The 26,993-nt window shown below is 38.6% G+C and overlaps 1 protein-coding gene across 1 annotated transcript in view; it reads left to right on the top strand.

Annotated features, from left to right (window-relative positions):
• Positions 1-26,993, top strand: part of VWA8 (von Willebrand factor A domain containing 8) — a 142,347-nt gene that overhangs the window by 48,015 nt on the left and 67,339 nt on the right. The window contains 14 exon segments of the mRNA XM_042457276.1: positions 652-782; positions 2,962-3,072; positions 4,391-4,558; positions 6,210-6,374; positions 6,909-6,958; positions 7,794-7,902; positions 8,603-8,707; positions 11,483-11,614; positions 12,517-12,648; positions 12,841-12,918; positions 15,586-15,746; positions 19,187-19,300; positions 23,242-23,410; positions 26,466-26,543. Of these exon segments, the coding sequence (XP_042313210.1) occupies positions 652-782; positions 2,962-3,072; positions 4,391-4,558; positions 6,210-6,374; positions 6,909-6,958; positions 7,794-7,902; positions 8,603-8,707; positions 11,483-11,614; positions 12,517-12,648; positions 12,841-12,918; positions 15,586-15,746; positions 19,187-19,300; positions 23,242-23,410; positions 26,466-26,543 (1,703 nt within the window).

The following is a 26,993-nucleotide window of genomic DNA, read 5'->3' as shown; positions in this document are numbered from 1 at the left end:
GACCTTTATGACAATCAGACCCATGCACTGCAGAACTCATTCCAGGAAAAGCATTTCATAGCAGCCACAAATATTCTCTGCTGGTGTCATGCATTCAGAAGGGAACTGATTCTTGCTTTCTGATAAGTGTTTGAAAGAAGTTCCTTAACTGGTTCTTGGTACACTGTATTTGTTTTCTCATTTGTACCCTTTCCTCCCTCCAAGAAATTAATAAAGGTGTATGTATTTTATTCTATTTTAGCTTTATAACAATCACATGAAGTAGATTAGGCCAAAAGAGAATTACTTACCCATATCTCTCTAGTGAACATGACTGATGAATAGTGATTTGAATCTGTTTCTCCCACATTCAGAAACAATATTATTTTACATCACACTGTATTTTATTAATTTAATTGAACTCAAGCAAGCTGTTACTTTTATCTAGCCAGGAACTGACTGGTGCATTTGTATGAACTTTAATAGTGACACTAAACTTGGGACTGGAAAGTACTTATCAAAGAAACAATTCTACAAAGTGTGAAGCTAGAGAAATGAATTCAGGAAAAGAAGAATAGCATCCAACTTAGCTAAATTGTTTTGGAATTTTAAAATACCTTTTTTAATCTTTCAAATTTAAATAATAGCTCATACTACTTTTTTTGTGTGTAGTTTCAGACTCTCTGGCTCAATCTGTAATTCAGCATCTAAGATGGATCATGCAGAAGGATCTTTTAGGCCAAGATGTCTTCCTCATAGGACCTCCTGGGCCACTTCGGAGATCTATTGCCATGCAATACTTGGTAAGCTATTGGAGGGAAACCCTGTTTTCATTAGGGAAGTAAATGAGAACTCGAGGCAGCTATAGTAATCAAGATCTGTTTTTTGACTGGAAAGAGTTTGATTCAAACTACAGCTTCATACAGGACTCGGGAGTAGTGGTGATTTTGGAGTTACTCCTTGTCCTATTCCAGAGTAAGACTTTTTTTCTTATTGTTACTCCTGCTCCTACTCCTGTAAAAACCTCTATCTCCTTTACTCTTTACTCCTACTCCCCAGCCCTGGGGGGAGGGTGAGCCCCAGTTGCTTTTCAAGGCTGCTGTGTGTGTGTCTGTGTCTGTGTCTTTGCCCCCCAGTCCCTTCCCCGCTGTGCAATATAATAAAATTGTTCTTTGGTATTTGCATGTAAATATAATAACAGGAATAAAAAGTAACAAATTATATTTAGTTACTCCTTACTCCTACTCCTATTCCCCAGCCCTGGGTGCATACCACAACTGAAACTGACTAGACTTGCTTTGCTTTATCAACATTACTGTATCATAGGACTTGACGTCCTGGGCTTGGGCTCTCAGACGTAGGCTACATCCACACTGCAAAAATAATCCAGTTTGACACCACTTTAACTGCCATGGCTCAGTGCTGTGGAATTCTAGGAATTATAGTTTGTTGTGGTACCAAAGCTCTCTGACAGAGAAGGATAGATGTCTCACAGAACAACAGTTCCCAGAATTCCATAGCATTGAGCCATGGCAGTAAAGGAGGTGTCAAAGTGGATTATTTCTGCAGTGTGGATATCTTGGTAGCCATCATGGATTTGAGAGGTTGACACTGAGGTTCCTTTAACTATTCTGTGCCATGGTTATGGTGGCATGGTGTGTACCATATTATGTAATATACTTTTCATGGTTTCAGAACAGTTTGGCTTAATGTCACCACAGCTGAAATAGCCCCCCACACACAGAGGGAGAACAAGTACCAACCTCTTAGAGCACAAGAGAGTTCTGGATTTCTTTCTGTCACCCTTCCTCAAGAAGGGACATAACAGGCCATTACTGCGAAAGGAAGAAACTCTCTCTTTTTTTCCACTGAATCTACCTCCTTTTTTCCCCAAGCCCCCCCCTCCCCCAGATGGAGAAGGGCTGTTTGGAACTGTTCTCATTCTCTGTAACAGTTAGCTTCATACCGCAGCAGTGCCCATGTGTACCTATCTTGGAGATGTAATTAAAATGTGGCTCTTTTTTTATCCTGTAGGGATCCCATTGCATGTAGGATGCTGTGCTTGTATAGGATTAGATTAGATCTATTACTGTACAACACAGTACAAAAGTCTGGAAAAGAAGCAGAAATCCTTAGAAGAAAATTAAGCCCCAGTAATAAATCAATACCACACCTCTGTTTTTGCTTTCTGTAACATATTTGTAACACTGAAGTATAACAGTTATACATCATTTTGTAAGTGATGTTCAACAACCACTGCATTCAGGAACCCAGCATTCATGTGACATGAACTGCATGTATTCAGGAAATAAATTTTTACCCTTAGGGCTTATTATATTTCATGTGTAATCCTTAGTGTGCCAGATGGACAATTCACCAAATGTTTCCTAACCCTTTTGATTGCTAAAAGATTGATACTTGTTATTAGAAAATAAATTTCTCTATCCAATGAATAGAAGATCTAAATACACTTGCTGTGTTTGAAAGCATGATGAATAGACAAAATTTACAAATGGACATACTGTACTTGGATATTTGCAAGGCTTTTATAATGTCTAATGTGGTTATTTTTCCTCCTCTTGTGCTTTTATTTTCTTGCTTTTGTTAAACTGGAATGTTGTTGTGTGTAAATGAATGTAATTTTTTAAAAGTGACTTAAAGCAAAGAAAACAAGTATATATGCTCACAGAAATTGAATATGGTAACAGTAATATTTGCATGCTTATGATTATAGATAGGTTGTTTTGTCTAAATGGCTTAGAGCTGAATATTGTACCAATGCTGATAAAACAGGTAGAATATAAAGGAAAACATTGAAGCCATGTTGAATGGGGAGAGTGCTAAACTAGGCTTCAATATGAGCCTTCAATTCCCTGGGGTCAGATCCATTTAGTGATGGCAGGTCTGTACTGGATATTTTTTGTCAAGCTAGATGGATCATAATTGCAACATTGTTCTGTAATATTGTGCTACAATCTGCAGGAATTGACCAAGCGGGAGGTGGAGTATATTGCACTCTCCAGGGACACAACTGAAACTGATCTCAAACAGCGGAGAGAGATTCGAGCAGGCACTGCCTATTACATTGATCAAGTGAGTAGCTGTTGCAGCCTTAGTTTCTAGTCTTCATCTATTAAGAGCATGAAAAGTTAATTCCTTAAAAAACAGGGGATGTCTTTGTCCATATCAACATTTGAGGAAGGGACATAGTTCAGTAGCAGAGTGCAGAAGGTCCCATATGCAGTCCTGGGCATCTCTGGGTAGGACTTAGAACAATTTCTCTCTGAAATGTAGGAAGCTACTCCAGGTCAATGTAAAACAACAACAACAAAACATCATCAACAACAAAACCCTACCCACCCCTCCAGTCCAATGTTTTAACTTAAAACACTAGAAGTTGCCGTATACTAATTTGTTCAACTCACCAGTGGTAGAATTAACCAAGAGCCCGAACAGACAGGCCAAAATAAAGCTGCTTCGGGTCACTCTGGAGGTATGCTGTTTAAATGATACATGCAACTTAAGATGCCAGAAGCAGCACCAAAGCTGCGTTTCAGTCCTTAGGACTGGAGCATTTCTTTGGCGTGGCTAACAGCCTCTTCGGACGTATGCATCATTTAAACAGCATACACCTCCAAAGTGACCCAAAGCAGCTTTATTTTGGCCTGTCTGTTCAGGCCCCAAGTTTTATTTAAGGAGAGCAACATGGAAAAAAGGGGGATGACTTTCCAACCCCATTTCTTACTAGGATCTCTCTCCTGCTACCTCTTCTTCCTTAGTGTAGCTTTCTCCCTACTTAAGTTCCCAGGCCCTCTGATATATTGTATATACAAAAAAATTGACCCAAAAAAACTTAGTCAACTTATCCACGGGTCAATTTAAGTATTGTACATTAACTCTTACTAAAAAAAAAGGAACTATCCCCTGGTGAAAGGCAAGAGTGTAATCTGTCCTGGAAGCACTGACCTCCCTCTATTCTCTTATCCATCCAGTGTTTAGTGTGAGCACAAACAATTATGCCTGCTTGAATTTTGTTAAGTTCTTTGGCATTGTTTTCTTTTGCTTTGTCCTTTAGATCCTTTGTTATATGCCCCTAAGTTTTACCATTGACTTATCCTTAGGTCATATCAAAATCCATACTTTTGGCCCCAAAACTTGCCTTCGACTTATACATGAGGTTGACTTATAGTTGAGTATATATAGTAAGTTTTCTATCTCCATTTTGCACATACATACAAGCGCACCAAGTTATTGTTCACTGTTCTGTCATTCAGGACAGTCAAAAAAAGATATTTAGAAAGTCCACTACTGACTTGCAGAAAAACATATGCCAGCCATTCACTTTCAAGTAGGTTTTGTGAAGTATATACAGCTATCTGTAGCTCTAATGCTATTTTCTTTTGATTTATAGTGTGCAGTGCGTGCAGCTACAGAAGGTAGAATCCTAATTTTGGAAGGTTTGGAGAAGGCTGAGCGGAATGTCTTGCCAGTATTGAACAATTTATTGGAGAACAGGGAAATGCAACTTGATGATGGCCGTTTCCTGATGTCAGCTGAACGTTATGACAAACTGCTAAAGGTAAAAAGAATACATTAGATGGTTCTGCTTTTTGTTTGATAGGCTGTTTATTTTGTCTTGAATTTATGGATCTGAGTAAACGTTGCAAAAGAATCCCAAGTATCCAAAACCCTTATTTGATTCATCCTTTACATCATTTCTTACATACCCATAAGTTTTATCTTTGATTTATCCACAGATCATAGCAAATTCCATACATTTCTAAACCCTGACCTCAACTTTCCAAGATCGACTTACAGTCGTGTATATATGGTAGCTGCACAGGAAGAAAAACAGTTATTGTGTTTTCTTTAGTATTGTGTGTGTGCATGTGTGTATAGGCTTTGGAGATGGAACCAGATAATTTTATTTCCAGGCCAAAATATAGCCTGTTGAGCAACTTGGGAACTTACTAGGGATGAACCTGATCAAAGACATGCACATGGAGATTACAAGCTTCTACGCTTGGGCGTTGTAGTCAGTGTTTTTATGAGCATATCCTTAGAGTATGAATATGTAACAGAGCTTTATCTCTTATGTTGGTATCAGCATATCTGTAATAGAAACTGATACTGCCAGTCCCTTGGGACCTGTTATTAACATGCTGGCATTAGAAGGCTGCATTTAACAGATTCATAAAATGGATCATATAGTTCTTAGTCTTTTGATGTGAAGCACCACTCAGAATTGTTTCAAACTTTCAAACTGGTGACCTCATGGAGGAGTCCATATTATGAAAAATAAATCTGCATTCTTTATCTGTATCTACACTGTGAGCATTACTGCATGAGTCCTGTTCTCACAGCAGTTGGGTCAGGGGGGAAAATGGAAACATATTACATTCAGAGCGCCAATATTGCACATCTTTGGAACTGCGTGACTAGGGTTGCTGCTGCCATTTCACTCTCTGCCTGAGTCCTCTTTAACCCAACGTGCCTTTCAGTATTTTTATTTTTATTTTTTATTTTTTATTTTTATTTATTTTTCTTTTAACTCGCACAGTTTTGGAGCTCTGCTACAGCGATATCAGTAAAAAGAAATTATGACAGAAAACAGAAAGGAGGGGGAAAGGTAATCAGGCTGTTTGGGAATGGCAAAGCAGGGACGGGGAGAGGGGGGAACACTGACACCACATGACTGGCAATAACTCACCTGCACAGACAGCAACATTTTGCACCTGGACATTAGCACTGTTGACAGATCATTGACAGGTTTCCCCATCAATGAAAAGGGATGCCCCAATCTTGGTTGGAGGACACAGCTACAGGTCAGAGGTGGCACTGTGTGATAAATATCGCCAAAGCTACTTTTCCCCCCAGCTGTAACTACAGTATAAAAGGTAGGTGTAATAGTCTCCTAAGTATGAATATTGAGAGCTCTAGGTCAATGGAATATGTACATTTCATTCCCTGACTTTTTCTTAAATAAAGCCCTTTGCTTTCTGAGGTTCACTGTGAAAAAAACACTAATACATATACTGTGTGAAATGGTGCTAAAATCAAGACTTTCGAGAAAATTGACATTTGCAATTTGAAGTTAGTTCTACACCTCACAAATATGTTTTCTTATTCTTTGTTGTCAGTTCAAATAGCTTTTCATTAGGCCACCAGAATAGTTGTTATTTTTTCTGAAGTAGTTGCCAAATTGTAAATACATGTTTACTTATATTTAGGAGCATGATAAATCAGAGTTGGATGCATGGAGGATTGTTAGAGTCAGTGAAAACTTCAGAGTGATTGCACTGGGCCTTCCTATTCCTCGGTATTTGGGTAACCCATTAGACCCACCACTGCGATCTAGATTTCAAGCTAGAGATGTTTATTATCTACCCTTTAAGGTAAGTAATGTTACAAAAATCTGATGTTGTGTGAAAAGAACACTTGACCATTCATCATATAATTTACAAAGCACTTCAATTTAGATGTAAATATTGTTTGGGTTTTGGTTTGGGCATTCCATGTTACTTCATTGGAGGTGATCACTGCTAAAGTACAATGTACTTGAAATTAGAAGATTTTAGATTCCTTAGCTGAGCGCTTTGGTATAAAAGACTGATCATGATATTTAAAGCATATGACTCAGTAGTATGTTCAGAATCAAGCTAAGCAACATACAATGGCCCCCTGGTATCTGCTAGGTTTGGGTCCAGGACTCCCCATGAATGTTAAAGTCCAATTAAACAAAGTAGTGTAGTAAAATGGAGTCTCTTATATAAAATTGCAAAATCAAGGTTTTGTTTATGGAACTTATACATATTTAAAACATGGAAAAGAAGTCCATGAATATGTAGGGCTGGCTGTAATTATTCTGTAATAGCATAGTCCATGCACAATACACATTATATCCTGATATATTGTATATTTTATTTTAGGACCACCTTTCACTTCTATATCTAATTGGACCTTCTGTTTCAACAGAGAGGTAAATATGTGTATAAAAACTATGGATATGTTGTCTTAGAATTTTGTTTTCTTTGCTGTTTACTTACTTTGTCAAGTCTTCAAGAATGTCACACTGGTATAGACCTATTGTGGTACAGACACATGGATCACATTGGAGAACCTGGATGAAGTGTGGCTCAGGTGAACTGCTAGGCCATCAATTAGATTTTGTTGCAAATCTACTTCACCAAATGTGTAAATCAGGTAAGGCTGTATTCAATTCTAGGTTTTCAAGTAGAGTAAGGAAAACCTCTCAAATAATAAATTCAGGCCTCAAACAGATGGCCCAAAAGGACTGCCATTGGGCCATGTTGGGGGAGTGATGTTCAGATTACATACGCTCTGAGCGTGTCTGGAAGCCGGCCTGGAGGTGGCTCTTTCTCAGAGAATCGGCCCAAAAAGGAGTGGTAAAATACCGCTCCTTTTTGGTGTTTGGTTCAGGACCACCACAGTGGCCTGGGTCAAGGCCAGGCGTGTGTGGCTGCCACAGTCCTGGGGTGAAGAACAGTGGGGTGGTCCCAACCGTCTTTTTGCGCCGTCTGCTTCGCCCCCTGGATGAGCCCCCTTATCCATTTACTTGTGGGAAGTCCTATGATTTTAAAAAGGCTGAAGCTTGCAGGTTGATGCTCTGCACAGAATATTAGATTATGTGTGAACATGACATGTACACATACCATACTGGTTCCTGTGTGCTTATACTCATAGTGTTATGGTCTCTTTAATATGAAAGTTTTGGTTAGCCTTTTTTCAATAAGCATTTTGAATTTAAGAATAACAAATTATGCTAAAATTGCCTTTGTTTATTGTATTTATAGAATTTCACAGCTTTTGTCTTTTGCAACAACTCTTTGCACCCAAGAATCCTCTGTATTGGGTCTCCCTGACTTTCCTTTAGACAGCCTGTCATCTGCTGTGCAGATTCTGGTAGGTCCATTCATATATATATATATTAATGCTATATAAAACAGAAAATCTTGTTAAGATTGATTTAAGAGTATAATAAAATGTTACCTCTTAATTCAGCTGAAAAGAATAGTAGTATTTTGATAGTATTCTGCTCATACACTATTGTAATGATTTTCTTTACAAAGCTAGGGAGAGCCAGTATTGTGTAAGTGGTTTGAGCATTGGACTACAACTCTGAAGATCAGGGTTCAATTTCCCATTTCCATTCATGCAGACCCATCAGATGACCATGGGAGAGTGACACAGCCTCAGCCTTAGAAAACACTGTGACAGGGTCATCTTAGGGTTGCTGTAATTCAGCAATTAATTGAAGACACACAACAACAAGCAAATTTGAGACTTGAGTAGATAGAAGAACAGAAGAACTTTATTCTTCAATGGTTCTTAACATTTTTGAAGTTACCCTTTCAGATTCTGATAAAAGCTCCCCCTCCCAAGACAAAATGCACTTAAACACACTTTTCAAAGTGATGGCAAGGAAATGGAAGAAGAACCTTGTGCCCTGTTCAAAGACTTCCTGAAAGCCATTCATGGACCTGTTGGATGGTGCTTGTTTGGTTATTATTCATAGAATCTTGACACCTGTGTTGCCTTTAGCTTTAATACAACAGTGATTATGTGTTCACTTTCCCCCCCTCTCTTTTTTCCTTCCACTAAGAACTCCTTCCCTATGATGTCAATCCAGCATATAATCAAGTGGCTTTATCCATATAATATTCTATTGGGGAAGGAAGGCAAGACGGCAGTAGAAGATGCCTTAAAAGTAAGTGTTCATTGTATGTATATATATTCTTCTAGCAGTATGTTGCAGCTGGTGCAAGCATCACCCAACAGTTACTCAGTCATGATGAAGAAACTGGGACTGAGTGATGGGCGTAAACACTCTCACTTCTTTCCCATTTCTGGGGTGTGAATCCTGTCATCAAGCCCATGTGTCCTGTGTCATGCAGGAATTCTTGCTAGCACTTGCTAGCCTAGTAATTGCATTTTGTCATTCCTGCAGGGATCTCATGCCCACTGTTAATCTCATATCCACTGTGAGGTGGTTAGGTTGAGAAACAGGGACTGGTGTAACACTAACAGTGAGTTTGATGGCTGAGTGAGAGTATGATCTTGAATTTTCTGGTACAGAATCTTCTGGTTCTGTGTCTAGTGATATCTTGAATCCCCTGGTCTCAGTCTAGTGCTGCCTGGTTCCACAGAAGGATATTGATGCCAATTGACTGGTTGACTTTGGTTAGTTCTGTAGAGGTGGTGTGGGATTGGTCTTTGGTGAGTAAAGAGCATAGTGGCCCATGGCTTGTAATCTGTTATTTCTCTTTTTTAAAACAAAAAAAGGATATGTGCTACTGTTAATATTATCATGTATTTATTGTTAAGACAAAGTAATCATCCTAGGCCTAGTTCTTCCCACTAAGGTGGAACATTTGTGTTTGAAATGTTCCACTTCAGATGGGAAGAGGTATACCATGCTAAGAGTATTAGTCCTTTAGACTTTATGTGGCAGAAACATTTAAAGTGCTTTCTCTATAGTCCCCTGGGCTAGATTTCTGTTTATTCTTTTTTATGAAAACACCAATATCAAATTTAGAGATAAACCAATGTTCCCAGCAATTTTTGAAATTCCACTGCACTTTTGTGTTTTGCCAAAGGTGTATTCTAGTTACTGTCATGTTCCATACTTCTCATTTTTGTTTTTGTTTTTATGGGTAGAGAGAGGAATGATAGAGAGAGAAGTGATGAAAACCATATGTGAAAGCATTCCACAAGTCTTGTTTTCTTTATATTATTCTTTTTGACATGTTGAAGTCTGATAATGACTGTATAGGAAGGGTTTCTTCAGAGCTCATTGTGCCCTGTAGAGTAATTGAGTTAAATATGGAAGATGTATGTTGACAGTACTATTGCTTAAAGAGATACATGTAGCTCAGTCCTAAGACTTCCTAATTGGAAACAATTCCCAGTGAATTTATAGGGGCTTACTCCAAAGAAAGTATATACTGTATTCAATTATATATGTATTATTTTTCCAGATCATTTTTCATCAAATGTACTATATTAGCTTCCTTTATGAAAATGAAATCATATGGATTTTAATATATTAAGTTTCATCTCAATTTCTGGGTAACCAATTATACGTTACTCTTTAGAAAATTGGATCTCTCACCATTAGAAATCTCTCTCTCTCTCTCTCTCTTCCCACTGGTAAATTAAAATTTTAATGAGTTTTAACATAAAGTGAATACTATCTCAGCCTTCATCCACACTGCAGAAATAATCTGGTTTGACACTGCTTTAGTTGCCATGGATCAATGCTATGGAATTCTGGAAGCACCAGAGCAAAGACATAAATCCTCTCAGTGGTTTTACAAAATTGGAAATAGACATCTGTCCACCTCTGGTCTTATTTGGTGGAACAGGGCTGGTGTAACTTATTGCAGGTCCTAGGGGCCCAAAATTGGTCCTTGGGCCTTTGGAAATTGCCTGGCCTTGTTATAAAGTGCAATCTTTAGTGATCTTTAGTATAATGTAAACACAATGACCTAGTTCAGCATAGAGGCACTCTTGGCATATTGGAGTGGTGAGGTTTGTAGTATTGGTTGGAAATATGTAGAGAAAGGTCCTACAGTGTATACTCATGTGCAAGCTGACCTCATGTATAAGTCAAGGGAAGGTTTTAGATCAAATGCATGGCTTTTGCTACGACCCGTGGGTAAGTCGAAGGTAAAACTTAGGGGCATCTAATAAAAGATCTATAGAGGAAAACGCCACTTCCTTCCCTGTCCCTGGATCTCTCCTGACTACCTAACACCACTTCCCTGGTGCTAGAAGAGAAGGTTTAAACATTGGATTGGAAGGGGAAAGAAATTGAGTTAAATGGGGTGTTTGGTGGGGAGAGAGGGTTTTAACATCAAACTGGGAAGGAAAGGAAGTGGTGTTAAATGAGGTGTTTGGTGGGGAGAGAGGGTTTTAATATTGGATTAGGAAGGAAGGGAAGTTAAATGGGGTGTTGGTGGGGAGAGAAGATTTAAACATCGACTTGGGAAGGAAGGAAAATGGAGATAAATAGGCTGTTTGGTGGGGAGAGAAGGTTTTAACACTGGGTTGTGAAGAAAGAGAAGTAAAGTTAAATGGGGTGTTTGGTGGGGAGAGAGATCCAGAGGAGAAGGAGGATGGGGACAGAAGGTTTTAACATTGGATTGAGAAGGGAATTACTTCTTTCTCTGTCACACACACCTGCCTGGGCAGCTCTTTCAGAAATTACTGTCGAGGCACATTGAGTGGTGCATCTTTCAGGACCTTTCTAAGCAATATTACTGTATTGATCCATATATAGGTTTACCTAGGACTATAGGGTCAATTTTTGGGCATTTTTTAACTTATAGTTGAGTATGTATGGTAATTTAAATCAGAAACAGAAGATGTGTAATTGAAATTATATCGCTTTTTATTTATTTATTTTATTTATTTAGCGCATGTATACCCCACCCTTTAGCCAAAAAATCTAAAGAAATATAAATTATACTTTCTTTCTTAGCGGTTTGAACTCCAGGATTCAGGAAGGCCTTCTGTACCAACAAGAGTTGCAAATGTGAAAAAGAAAGAGATTGACAAGGTCTTGCAGGCTGATGTGACAGTTCAGATGACTGAGAAAGCTGTGACATTTCAGGTAATTATTTACATATTTAATAATTACATGGTCAAGTTTTGTGTTCTAGCATAGCTATTATGCTACCTTACATTCCTTTTAGTGTCATCCAGAATTTGGTATAGAAAGTGAACAATATATAATAACATCTTAGTAAGGTGCAATATTAACCCAGAGAAACATCTTTCCCAGATTGCTTGAGTTGGAGACTGTTCTTTTGATGCTCTGGATGCCAGTAATTTAAAGGTTAAAGAAAAGGACTTTGAGTTCCACCAGAAACATTTCTAGAAGCATAATAGATGCATTTACACAGCACACTAAATCATAGTTCAATATTATAAGTATATTTGCAGAAACCCCTGTGTTTTTGTGCTTTCCCCCACCTATGTTCATTACAGTTATAAGAAGGAACTTGGAAGCAGCCATTTTCACTTTAGATTAACCACAATTTATCATTGCATTAAGGCCCTAAACACACAACTCATTGAAATAAGCCAACATCATAAACTGCCCATATTTCAACAAATTGTGGTTAAGGTCACAATCACAGTTTATTCAGGTTTGGAGATCATGAAAATTGTTGTTAATTTTAAGTGGCTAAAGAAATGTTAGCTTTAGAGCTCACCCTTATTGTTGAGCCAAAGCAGAAAAAGGGACTGACAAGTGTTATGCTAAGGTTCATGTATCTATCTCATGATGCTACACTGTGTTTAATGTTAAGAGTGAATGAGAGAGTTTTAAACTGAGTTACAGATGGCAGTTTATTCACTTTTCAGGATGCATGTTTTGTTTGTATTCTTTGACAAAAGATGCCTCAAAATTTATTTTCTGAAGACAATATTTAAGCAATGGTGAGTTTGTATGGCCAGCTTAAGAAACACTGTCATGATTGTGATATTTAACCTTTACTATCTTCCTTGTAGGTTCCTGCTGGGATTAGACCATTAGACCTTCATTCAACAGAAGGTTTCATAAAGACTCTTAGTCATGAGCAATTATTGGCAGAAATGATGCAGTCTCATATGGTTAAAGATATCTGTTTGATTGGAGGAAAAGTGAGTGCCATAATGCATCACAATACATTACAGTAATATACATTACAAAAAATAAAAAAACAAGCCCCTGTGTATTAAAAACAATCCTGTTCCTACCTATTTGTCACAGAATGTCTTCAACATTACTTGCCCACATTGAATGGGTACTTTCATGATGACTTCAAGGCATTTCTTTCCTATTTCTTCCCTCAGGGCTGTGGCAAAACTGTTGTTGCTAAGGAGTTTGCAGCTACATTAGGATACCACATAGAACCTCTAATGCTGTATCAGGTAAATTCATTGATACCTTGATGGATGCAGAAAATAACAAATACTGCCTTTCCTTAGAAGTTAGATCCCCATTAGTGTTTTCCTACATTGCCTAGTTCTTACTGAGGTGGTGAATGGATGACGGTTAAGAGCACAGATGGCAGAACTCTCATCATCAGTATGACTGCACATAGTTATGAGCATGTAATTGTTAATTTGCATCAACTTAGGACAACTCTCCAAGGCCCTTTGTTATCAACAAGTCTGCTCCGTTCCTGCAAATACAGGGATTCTTTAAGTGAGTCAATCCACTTGCAAGAGTCCTTGCTCTTTGTCTACTGCCTTCCACTATCAAGCATTCCCCTCTCACTGAGTCACATAATTTCATTATGTGGCCAATGTACAATAGTCATTTGGACTTTTAGGGAGAATTCAGGCTTGATTTGCTGGCGGACCCATTTATTTGTTTTTATGGCAGTTGACAGTAGTGGTGGAGCTCTTTTCTAGCACCACATTTCAAATGAGTGGATTCTCTTCATGTCAGCTTTTTTCACTGTCCAGCTTTCAAATACAAATAACACAGTGAAATCCACATAATTGCATATATATCATCACCACCCTCACCATTGCAAGTTGCTGTTGAAAGTTGTGAGGCAGCTGGTTGACTCCAAATTGCCTTCTCAGTCTTTGGAGTCCTACAAGGCCAGTTATGATGAATTTGCTAGACGTTTTGAGGGGAATGTTGTTCAGATTCACTTTGAACTGGGTGCCACTGAAGCTACAGTATGAGAAGAAGTGTGTTGTTTGGGATGAGTTTCTGTTGTTGCAGTCTAAGGAAGTGGATGAAACATTTGAAGGAGTTTCTCCCATCACCTACACTCTGCCCAATATCAGAGACTCTGGAACTACTTTAAAGGTGTCAGGGGGTTCAACATTGGTAGGCAGGTTATTATTAATTTGCCTTGTTGCAGGTACATTTTTCCAAAACAATAAAACACATAATTCATTGTTTTTGGTGATAATGACCAAAATAACACTGCATCGTTAAAGTCAGCATAGAGTAGTGGTTTGAGCACTGGACTGTAACTCTGGAGACCAGGGTTTGAATCCCTGCTCAATCATGGAATTTATAACTACTTATAATAAATGTCATCTACGTAAAGAAAAAGATGAAACTTTTGGCCACCTTATGAGTTCATGTGGGAAGATTGTGTAGATTTAATATAAGAAACTCCATGATAGAGTAGCTGCAATGATACACTGTAATCTATGCAAAAATATGATTTCCCATCTGGGAAGGACTGGTGGGAACAGTTACCTGAAAAGGTGTCAAAATTGGTGACATAGGAATCCAATGAGGCTTTAAGATTCAAGCTGACAAAAAGTTAGAACATAATATGCCAGACATAAGTGTGGTTTAGAAAAAGGAAGCTTGAATTTTATATATGGAGAACAGAATTGAAGACAAAGAGAGGAGAAAGATTATGAAATTTTGATATCTACAAATTGAGATTCAAAACCACTGGAAAAGAAAACATCTGTGTTTTCAGTATTGATAGGTGCTCTGAAGGTGATTTGGGAGCATTTCTACATTGGCTGACAAAATGTATGAATGAAACTGAATTACAACAGCACAATTACAAAAAGCGATACTACTTGGAACATGCCCCGTTATTCAACAATAACTCACTGATTCCATGATTTGTGGATAGCATCAGCATAATTAACGCCCCAAAATTCCAATCAGTTATACCTGGTAGACTGTGAAACTGATGATAGTATACCAACTGAATCAGTCACTCTAGTTTAAGTGCTCTTAGGGAGCTCTTCTAAGATTCTGTGACTCAGATCTGAGCTATCAATATCCCAAAGTCTTAAAGTGTATTGAAACTAGTTCTAAAGCAAACATCTCGCAAATTACAAATAGATGCTCCTCCCCACTATGTTATTCTTCCCAATTTGTGCTGCTGTTATTCTTCTTGATTGAGTTTCCCACATGTTGAGAAACCCTTTTTTCATTAAGGAACTAAATAACAGTGAGTATCCTTTCCATCCCTTAAAACAAATTGTTGACTTCAGAAGCAAGATGCAGAGTAAGGCAATCCTTGAACTATTCATGGACTAATACAATATTTCAACCTTAAATTGTCAGCTTATTCCTTCATTAAAGGAAAAATGTAAGTGTGCTATATGCCGTTTCTTGCCTCCTCTTTAGACAAAATACGTAGCATGCTTATATACGTTGTGTATTGCCTTACAGTTAACAAAAAGAAAATAATTTTGGAAATTGTGTAATACAGGGGTACCCCGGGTTACGAAATTAATTCGTTCCGTCGCCGCTTTCGTAACCCGGAATACTTCGTAAGGCGAAAAAGCCATAGGCGCTAATGGGGAAAAGCCGCGATTTCGTGTGAAATAGCGCCGAAAAGCACCAAAAATTTTTTCGTAACCCGAAATAACCTTCGTAACCCAGAACAGTTTTTTTGAATGGATTTTTTTCGTAACCCGGAAATTTCGTAAGGCGGCGCATTCGTATCCCGGGGTACCAGTGTACTGCATATACCCATTGTTAAAACAAGCAGCATCCAGTGTGCCTACTCTTGACAAAATATTACACTTAGAACAGTATAAAAGTAATCACTGAAGCTCACTTTAATAGCAGTCTGTTGCTGTTGTTGTTACTCATAGGATATGACAGCACGAGACCTGCTACAGCAAAGGTATACTCTCCCTAATGGGGACACTTCCTGGAGACCATCTCCACTTATAACAGCTGCCCTTGAAGGCAAGCTTGTTATACTTGATGGTATACATCGTGTTAACCCAGGCACTCTAGCTGTCTTGCAAAGGTAAGTATATAATGGAATAGGATTCCAATATATTAGGAGAGGGTGAGAGTATTGAGACATATTGGTTAATGCTGAATAATAGCAAAACCTATTGGAATTGTCCAATTTCCTATGAAGGTTGCATAACACTTTGCACAGTAGACACACTTATTGTGTTTCTGTGTGACAGATGTTAGATTTTTCATGGTACTATGAAATAAAGAAATACAGTAAATCCATGTGTGGTGGCTTCGCCAATTATGACAGTCCTAGTGCATGTTTCCACATTTTTATCAAAAAGCAGTTTGTTCCAGAATAATGGGATTCTCTACCCTCCACCAGCCTGAAAATCGTTAAATTACAAAGGGCCCAAATTTCCTCCTATTTCATTTTACCATTTTGTTATACTTTAGGCTCAGACTGCCATTTTAAAAAAAAGCCTCTCCTAGGTGTAAAATGGTGAGGGGGGATGTTAACATTTGTAAGGTGAATGTTTTGCAAGAACAAAACAAACGGAGAAAAAAATAAGGTAAAACATTTCGTGTGCTTTCGAACTGCATGCAGCTTGTATGCCCACACTTATGTCACCCTATATCAGGGCATATCTTCGGAGGAAATGGTTGTTTTAGGACTATAACACCTTTGTATTCATTTTTGCTTTTGTGTTAACTTTCTAATACGCATCTCTCTAAACTGTTTCATGTGACATTAAAATTAAATTTTGGGGAATTATACTGATAATGTCTGAAAATGTTTGCTTTATACAGTGCTGATGTAGCTTACATGTCTGATATTGTAATTGTGTTTTTGTATGTTTAAGTTTGAAGCTTTGCAATTCAAAGGGAGCATAGGAAGTCAGCATAGATGTGCACTGCATATGTGTATGTATATATTTATTTAAATATTTATATCCCACTTATATCCAAGAACCTCAAGGCAACATGTATTAATTTCAATTTAAAGATTTTAAATCAATCTAAAACAGTGAGAATAAAATAAACCAATAGCATATTAAGTAGTTTAACAAGTGGAAATAAACTAGTTTAAATCCAGATAAAATTGTGTTAAACTGCTTTAAAGGGATGTACGGTATCTTATTTCATCTTTCTTTCTTTTAATTTAAATCCATGCATATGTGCAAATTTGGATGAAATCAGTTAGGATCCAAAGGATCTAATAAAAAGCTGTGTTTTTACTTGGCGCTGAAATGACATCAGTGTTGGAGCCAGTTGGTCATCTAAGAGGAGGGCATTCCACAGTAAGCACCACAGCAGAGAAGGTCCTCTCTCATGTCCCATTGGTGGGACAAAAAGGAAGGCCTCCACAGGTAGATCTAAGTTCTCAAGCAGGGATATTTGTTGGAATAATTGTGCCGTTAACAGCAGATAAATATTTTGAGTGACAGATGACACGGAATGACATATACCCCATGGGATAACCACAGACAGCCGAATCAGGACAACATGGCAGGAGGCAAAGTTACAGCAAGATTGCATCATGCTATGTGGCACTGAGTGATGACTCAGAACCACTATATAAGTGGACCAAGAGACTAGTCAATGTGGGTAAGCTGGGTTAGTTTACAGAGTTAGAGAGTTGTTTGGAGCAGACGTTGTAGCAGTTGGTTGGAAGTTGTTGGAGAGTCAGTGTGTGTAAATATTGTATTATATTGTACACATTGCAACAGAAGATAAATCCTCCAGTACTTTGGATGAATCTGCTTCTATGAGTGTTTCTTATGAATGTAAAAAGTTGTCAGTGCATTGCCAATACCAATAACTTGTGTGTGTGTGTTTTTTAAGTCTGTTTGGTTGCATCTGGGTGGACTTGTCCCCAGATTATGCTGGTAGTTGGCTTTTCTCCTCACTAGCAATATTGAGGTCTCAAGCCATTTAGAGTTTAAATGTTATCTTCAGCATCTTTAATTCAGCTTGGAATTATATTGGCAGCCAGTGCAGTTTTTTTAAAACCAATGTTACATGGTTTCTATAAGGTGCTTCAGTCAGCAGTCTGTTTGCTGCATTTTGCACTAGCTATGTTGTCTAGCTATGTTGTCTTCAAGAGCAGCCCCATATAGAGTGTATTGCAGTAGGCTGATTGGGGGATTAGCAGTGCATGGACAACCATGGCTGGGTTTCCCATGCCCATGAAAGTGCATAGCAGGAGGCTAGTTGAAGCTGGCCCAAAGTGCTTTGGGGAACAGAGTCCAGGTGGGCATCCAGTGACAGAGATGGCTCCCAAGCTAGGCACATGCTTTTTTGAGGGGAATAGAGCCCTGTCTAAATATAATATAGCTAAATATTCTACAACATAGACTCCAATCACACATGGAGAGAGAAATCCAAGAGGTGCACCCGGGATTCAAGAAAGGGAGAGGCATTGGGAACCACATTGCAAACATACAATGGTTAATGGAGCGCACCAAGGTATTCCAGAAAAAAATCAGCATGAGTTTTATAGACTATAGCAAAGCCTTTGACTGCATAGATCACAAAATGCTATGGAACACTCTTAAAGACATGGGAGTGCCACTACATGTGATAGTCTTGATGATAAATCTGTACTTGAACAAGAGGCTACTGTTAGAACAGAATATGGAGAAACAGAATGGTTCTCAGTTAGCGGGGGGGGGTCAGAAAGGATGCATTTTATCACACTACTTGATCAACTTTTATGCTGAAAATATCATTCAAAGAGCAAGTTTAGATTTAGAATAAGGAGAAGTGAAGGAAGTAACATCAACAATCTAAAATATGCAAATGACACCATTCTACTAGCAGAAATGTTGTGGACTTGGAACAGTTACTAAGAAAGGTCAAAGAGGAAATTGCAAACATTAAAAAAAAAAAAGACCATCGAGTATCTACAAAAATTAGCCTAGACAATGAGGAAATCGAAATAAGGAATTCCAGTACTTTGGAAGCATTATTCAGAATTGAGATTGCATTAAAAAAATCAGAAGAAGACTAGGAATGGAAAGGGCAGTGATGAAACTAGACAAGAGCCTGAAGAGTTTCTTAAATCATTTAGATTAACCTATTATTTTATGAATTTGTTGTTTCAATAAATGAAGCAATTTCTACAGTCAGTTTTGGAAACTAATGAACACAGGGAAGACAAATGTTTCTCTAAATAAGTACAGTGGTACCTCGGGATACGAAATACCCAGGTTACGAAATTTTCGGGATACGAAAAAATCCCATAGGGAATTATTGTTTCGGGTTACGAATGTTTTTTCGGGTTACGAAAAAACTTTTGGTGCTTTTTTCGGCTTTTTCGCACGGAATCGCGGCTTTTCCCCATTAGCGCCTATGGCAATTCGGCTTACGAAGGCTTTTCGGGTTACGAAAGCGGCCGCGTTACGAATTAATTTCGTAACCCGAGGCACCACTGTACCTGTATTTATTACAGTGGAAAAATCCAATATGATTAAACTCCTTGTTTGGCAAATTCTTGTGCAGGTTAATTCATGACAGAGACATTACTCTTTATGATGGCACCAGATTACTCAGGGAAGATAGATATCAAAAATTAAAAGAAGATCTGCAGCTCTCCGATGAAAAACTACAGCAAAGGTAATCTGATGTTTATTCATTTGTATCACTGCTCGTATAATTCTTTGCATGGGCATGAGAGAAGTGAGTTTTTGGAATACAGAGATTGGTGGTATGTGTGGACTACATTTGTATCCTTAACTGTGCAAGAATCACAATAGTCAGTTCCCACTAGGGGCTGATGCTGATGAGCTTCAGATTATTACAGTCTGCTGCATCCAAAAGCTTATAGTGCTAGGATGTATGTGTTTGTGTGTGTTGAGGTATCTACTGTCCCATAGTTCACTGTCTTATTTATTTTATAGCTGTGGGATAGGCTGGTGAAATTAGGATGATGTTATAATATAAAACCAATTTAAAGTTGTTTTATTTTTAAAAATCTTACTGCTAGTAAACCCTGCAGGAATACTAAGAGGTACACCTTAAAGGACAGATAAGATTACATTGTGTTATAGATTTGAAAGGGCAAGCCCTTATTCAGAATATGCTGCTCAAACCTAAGTGCATAAATTCTTGTGGGCATCCAGGCTTTTAAAAGCAGATTTTTGGCTGTATTCACATAGCACAATATTTTTTTCTTATCAGTTGATAAACCATTTTGTTACCATTCCATGCATCTCCATTCCTAAAATAACTCTTTGGCCCAAGCAATATGGCTTTACAATAGAGTGTTCTTTTTTGGATGACATCTGGGGCATCTATCCAGTTATTTTTCATACATTACTCAGAATTTATTGTGAACTTGTTTGTGGGTCTTTTGTGATTTCCATTTTCTTGCACTCTGTAAAAAAATCTTACTGATTTGAGAGAACTGAACCAGCAATTTCACAGTAGCCTTTCCAGTAATTCCAGTGAAGTTAAAATCCTTGACAGTGTTATTAGTAATAAAGAATGGTTTATATATGAATTCTTGAGTGTGTATGACCTGAATTACCTTATTGAGTGGTATTTCAGTAATTTTGCTCTTAAGGCAAAAGCAAATAATATATGGAAGCCATTGAAACAAACTCTACAATTTTTCAAACTGACAAGCAAAATTGAGGGGCACATTTGGAAAAGAGCACTGAGGAGTGAAAAGCTGTTTAATTCTTTTCTTCCTATTTATTTTATTTTAGTAAAATATTTTTATCATGCTCTGTATCAAAGGGTATTAGAGCAGCATGCAATAAAATCAATTTAAACAAGTTAAATCTATAAACTGGTTAAAAGCATTTGAAACAATTTAACAAGTTGAAGCGAGACAGTTTGAAAATGGGTAATAAGCTTAAGACAATTTAAAATGCTCTGTGTATGTGTGGCTTCAAGTCACTTGTCAATTTGCGGTGAGTCTGTTAATTTCACTGAGGAATACTCATTACTTCTTTAATAATAATAATAATAATAATTTTTATTTATATCCCGCCTTTCCAATTGCATGATCAAGGCGGCTTACAAGACAAGAAACAATAAATTGTGATGAAACCATTTAGACCCAAAGCTACATTTTTACTTTGTACTGAAATTACACCAGTGATGGCTTCTAAGGGAAGGGGGTTCCATAGTTGTGCTAATGCTGCAATATGGTAATGTGGAAACTGTATTCCCCCAGCCCCCCACCACTGGTGGAACACAGGGAAGGGCCCTTCCAGCAGACCTCAGGCCTCAGGAAGGTGTATATATGAAGAGGCACTTCTGCAAATAAGGGTTGAACCATTTAGGACTTTAAATATCAGCTCCAGCACTTTGAATTTGGACCTGAAGCATATTGGCAGATAGTACAATTCCTTTAAGACTGGTTTTATATGGTTTCTATTTGGCTGTTCAGTCAGCAGTCTAGCTGCTGCATTTTGCACTAGCTCCAGGTGTTTGTAAGATTGCAAGGGAAGGCTTTCTCTCATTTCTGCCACCATTACAGGCTGGTTTGGTAAGGACATAAAAGAGAGCTTTCTTAGTAGCTTCTTCCACCCTGTGAAATTCCCTTCAATGGGAGGCTAGGCCTGGCCCCTCTGTGCTCTCCTTTCGTCAGCCGGCAATGACCTTCCTGTTCAAGAAGGCTTTTAATGTCTAACTGTTTACAAGGAACTTTCTTATATGGGTGGGCGGGTACTCTGATGTCAACATTTGCATGTTTTTAATGATCTTATTTTGTATAATTTATCATTTTAAAAATGGAAATAACTTAATTGTATACTTTTCTCAATCAGGATAGCAAAATGTAGAATAAAAGTGAAAAGAATTCCTGCTGCATGGCAGGGGGTTGGACTGAATGGCCCTTGTGGTCTCTACCAACTCTACGATTCTATGATTCTATGTTTCTAAAAAGCAATAAAACTGTTTTCACCTGATGTTAAAACTCATGAAAGGAGGTGGCAGATGAAAGCAAATCTGAGACACTCATATTGAGACAACTGAATCCTTGGTTGTCACCCACCTAAAGGCAGTAGAAAATAATACCTCTCTGTTTTCTCAGAACAAACCAAAGTTTATGACTGTGGAGGCAAAATGATAAGAAATGCTGATAATAAATTTGCAAATGCCTGCACCAGGGGGACTGGTGTCTCCTGCAACTCCCACCATATATGGTGGTAATTGTCAAATGTGTATGAAGCGACCTTCATCCCAGGAAATCAGAATGAGCAGTTGTCATTTCCAAAATGTTGAAGGATCATATACATCCTTTGATATGTTGCCAGCTATACTGAACTTCCCGAAAGATTTTGTACTGTGTACTAAAATACTCTACACCAGTGCTTCACAGATATTTTATTAAGAGGATCTTCCTTTTGAAAATCATTTGCTTCCTTTAGTGGAATGCATCATATAAGGACGTGTACTTCTGCATTTCCATATGGAGGGACTGAGATGAGGATCAAGATAAGAATGTCATCCTATTTTCTGATGAAAATTGAAGTGAATAAAACTGAAAACTTTATCATAGCTGTCCCACTAAAATAGGTTTTATCCCCTTTTTATTTAGCTTAGTTGCATATTCTCTGACCTTTGCTGTGTGTGTTTTTTAAACATTTTGACAATACCACATTCATTGGTTCTTGTTTCACATGATTATTTCAGACACTTTATTGTTTGTGTTTATCAGGCAGGGATTAGCTTTGAGGCTTATGACTTTCAGCTAAAAATAACTGATGTCACCATAAGAGCTTTGATCTGAGTGATGTTTTGAACAGTTTCCTCTTTGAAATACTAGGTCTTTTTTGGAACTGCCAAACCAACCTGTCAGCCAATGCTGTATGACTTGTATTTCTTGTGCTAGTTCTCACCATTAAGCTGAGATATGAACAAGCCTTTTGCCCATGCGATTTGTCCCTTATTGTGGGCAAGGAGAAAGTCATTAGCTAATTATACAGTGGTACCCCGGGTTACGAAATTAATTCGTTCCGCGGTGCCCTTCGTAACCCGAAATCTTTCGCAACCCGAAAAAGCCATAGGCACTAGCGTGGAAGCCGCAATTTCGTGCAAAAAAGCGCCGAAAAGCACCAAAAAATTTTTTCGTAAGCCAAAAAAAAAAACGTAACCCGGAACAGTTTTTTCCTATGGAATTTTTTCGTATCCCGGAAATTTCGTAACGCGGTGCTTTCGTATCCCGGGGTACCACTGTAGTATTTTGTTTTGTCTACATAAAAAGACTAAAGTTATGAATTTGATTTTAGTATCCTAGCTTATTCTGAAGCTATTTCTTGGTTTCCAAACCACTGTTTACTGATTCGGATGAAACTGGAAACCATAGCTTGCATGATGAAAGGAGCAAAGGGACTGAATGTGTAGGCTAAAAGCTCATCATATCTCCATATGTTTAGATCCAGATCATGTCATGTAGTTGGTCATCCAGACAGAAAAAAAGAGTAACATGGGCATTTCTTTCTGGATTGTGCCATTGGCAGAAATACAATCAGCAATCCAAGCTTTTAAACTCTATTCAATTGTCTTTCAGGATGAAATACCTATGATTATTATTTTTGTTACAGGTCCATTTTCCCTATCCATCCTTCCTTCAGAATAATTGCCTTAGCAGAACCTCCTGTCGTAGGAAGCACAACGCAGCAGTGGCTTGGCCCAGAACTCTTAACACTTTTTCTTTTCCATTACATGAAGCCTCTGAACAAGAATGAAGAAATTAAAGTTATCAAAGAGATGGTAAGTGTTTGCAAAGCTTTGCCTTCTTGTTTGGCATTAGGAAATATTAGAGGTGTACAGGTTGAGTCTTCCTTATCTTAAATCCATGGAACCAGAAGTGTTTTGGGTTTTGAATTTTTTTCAGATTTTGGAATATATACATAATGAGATATCTTGAAAAAAGGGCCTGAGTCTAAACCTGAAATTCATTTATGTTTCATATACACTTCATACACATAGCCTGAAGGTAATTTAATCCCTAATATTTTAAATAATCTTGTGCATAAACAAAGGCGGGTTAGAGACCGCCATAAGGGACGTCCTCAGGACGTCCTAAATTTAAAAGGGGGCATCACTTCTTGACGCCCCCAAGGCTAATACGTCTGGAGGACGTACAAGATGGCGGTGCCCCATCTACATGGAGGCCGCCATGATGGTGTCACAAACGTGCCGCCTCCAAACGAGGCGGCGCGGACATGACACTATCGCTCCACGCGAGGGCAATTAATGCACCCTTTTGTCGGAGCAGGAAGGAGCTCCGAAACGGAGCTCCTTCCTGGTCTTGCGTCGCTGCTGCAGCCTTCAGACAGCTGCGCCAGCGACGCGGAGGAGAAAAGGGCCAAGCGGCCCCTTTCTCCTCCTCCCCGCCGTCTCCGGGTGTCCTTGGGGCTTGAAGCCCCAAGGACACCCCTTTCCAGGCTGCGGGGAAGGGGCCTTTTGCCACTTCCCCGCAGCCCGGAAAGCGGCGGATCGGGGCCTCAGCGGCTGCCGCTCTGGCCACTGAGGCCCCAATACACTGGGGGAAGGGGCGGGTACAGGCCATCTCAAAGGGGCGGTTTGTAACGCGCCAAAGTTTATGTACACTGAACCATTAAAAGAAAAGATATCACTATTCCACAGTCACTCATGTGGATAATTTTGGATTTTGGAGTATTTCAGATTTTGGCATTCTGGAAAAGAGATACTCAGATTTGCACTAGGACAGTATACTGTTTGGTTACTCACCTGAGAAATATTGAGTATCCTTTTGCTTCTTATACTATCTGTTCCACACTGATCATCAAGCCACCCTCTCTCATTGCACTTTCCATGACTTTGGTGCCTGTTGAGCAGAACACAAAATAAGAACCCTTTAGTTGTCCTTCATTCACTATAACTCTGGCCTCACGAGTTGTCTTTCTGCATTGTGCAGACTCCCTGCCTAGGGACACCACTGGGACATTTGTACTTTTTACACGAATTGTCACACTATGGCAGAAGGGGCGGGTAGGGGGACGTGAATTTTCCCATCTCTTCCCAGACCAAATTTGAAGATTGCACTTTCACCAAAACTTCTGCACTTATCCACACTCTGGATATATGACACTTGGAAATTGCTGTCAGGTGGGCTGAGAGAAAAACCTATCTCTCCTTGCTCAGCTGGGGTGACGGAAGCCTCAACCTAGATTTTTAACCTAACAGTTTAGGATACCAAAATTCAACTTTGTCAATTAGCCAGAAGCCCCCTACTTCTTCCCATGCTCACATAAAGACATTTTACAGGGGGCTTCTCTATTCTGCCATTCGCTTATTACTTCCCCTCTTGGAATCTCCACAAAGGTATTGAAAGACCAAGCCACTGTTTAAACCTCTAAAGACTGTTCCATTTTGAATTCTGTCCATCAAGTTACTTTTACTTGTGGCAGTTACCCCAGTCCGGAGGATCTCAGAACTAGCAGTTTGTTCTATGGCTCACACTAGTCGTAAATTCAGTACTGACTGAGTCTGTCTCTGGTTCGATCTGGGTTTCTTATCTAAAATAAATTTTCCTTTCCTCATAGTCCCTTGGTCCTTCTATGCCCAGTCCACCCCTTTGAGAAGCAATGGTGCAAATTGGGTATTAGGAAGACCCTGAAGCTATATATTTGGTATACTAGGACATTTAGGAGAACAGAGGGGTTCTTTGTCTCCTTTTGCTGACTTCTCTAGGCAAGAAGATCTCTCCATCTATACTATCTCGATATATCTTTTCTAGCATATGAATCCCTTGGTCTTCCTAAACCACACAGCGTGAAAGCACATTCTACTAGGTCAGCGGCCTTTTCAACTAAGGCTTCCCTGAAATAAATTTATAGAGCAGCAATTTGTGGTACCCCTTCCACTTTTACAAAGCATTACAGCCTGGACCAATTCACATCTGCTAGAATGCCCTTTGGCAGAAGGGTGCTCCAGTAAATACTGTCACACTAATTGGATTTCTTCCTACTTTCCCTCCCATGATATATTTAAACTAGGATAATTCCCATACTTGGATGGCGCCTTCTCTACTGGCATGCACACATCCACCTATTTGATATTCAAATCATTACTCACCCTCTTTTTTTTCAGAATTTGCTTGTGATTAAGTAGTGGATGTCGAGGGATCTGCACTGGAGTCCTTCCATTCTGTATGGGTTGTCTCCTCATTATTGAATTTCTGTGCATGTGGTAAACCATGCTTAAACAAAAATCTGTGTACACAAATTGAATCCAAGATGTTGTGCAGAGTGTTCCTGTTGAGGATTCCAGTCAGACTGTTCTTTTCAAGGCTATTCCATTTCATTTTGTTCCCTCCCTTCATGTTGTTTTTCATACTAAACATGTTCAGCCCTTATTGGATTAATCTGGGGACTTCTACATAAGGTTTTCTCTGTGTGTTTATGAGTTGGCACATGCTTCTGCTAACCTTGGAACTTCCCAAATTCTGCTGATACTACTCTCATGTGTAGATGGTGCTGTTTTGTCCAGTTAAGCATTAGCACTCAGCAAAAGAGTGCACTTTCACAGTATTTAGAAAACTAGTCGTTATTCATTTGTTTGTTTAAATGAGTATTAATCCATTACATTATTTATTTATTAACATATTTATATCTTGCCCTTTAACCAAAGATCTCAGGGTAGCTGACAATAAAACCAGCTTAAAAGAATAAATAATTACAGAAGTTTAAAAATATTAACATATATTTATTTAATATTAAATCATAATTTATATTACATCACATTTTTTTTTACTTATTTAGTGCTATATATTATTTATATTTATTATATTTTGTTGCAGGTTCCTAATGTTCCTAGTGCTGCAGTAGAGCAGCTGCTGAAATTAACACACAAACTTCGTGATACAAATGATCCTACTGTAAGTCCAGCTGTACTAATTTCAGTTGTCTGTCTTGCTTGTTCTCACTGAGCCCCTTGTTTGACTAGAACACCGCCACTTATAAGGAAACACTTCTGTTCCTTCAAAGCTCACTAACCCCCAGGATTTTTTTTTATAAAAGTAGTATGACTCTCGCTAGCTTCTCTCTATCATGTTACCTGCACACCATGGTGTGGGTACATTTATTGTCCTAATACATCGCATGGGAGTGTGTGTGGCAAAATGCAGTAGATTTGTTGGCTCAGTTTTTGTCTCTGCTGATTTTTATCTATTAAAAAATCCCTGTTCATAGCGGATAGCAGAAGCTCTTATTGAAAGCAGTTGATGTGAAAATGTTGTAAAATGCCTACCTTGTAGGTCTGGTTCTGTGTGACTTTTGCAGCAGTACATCATTCTGGGGTACTGATATGCCCCATTTAGTAGGGTACA

Source organism: Sceloporus undulatus, chromosome 3 (genome assembly GCF_019175285.1).
Source record: "Sceloporus undulatus isolate JIND9_A2432 ecotype Alabama chromosome 3, SceUnd_v1.1, whole genome shotgun sequence".
NCBI lineage: Eukaryota > Metazoa > Chordata > Lepidosauria > Squamata > Phrynosomatidae > Sceloporus > Sceloporus undulatus.
Note: the sequence above shows the minus strand (reverse complement) of the source record. Positions and strands in the feature narration are given on the sequence as shown.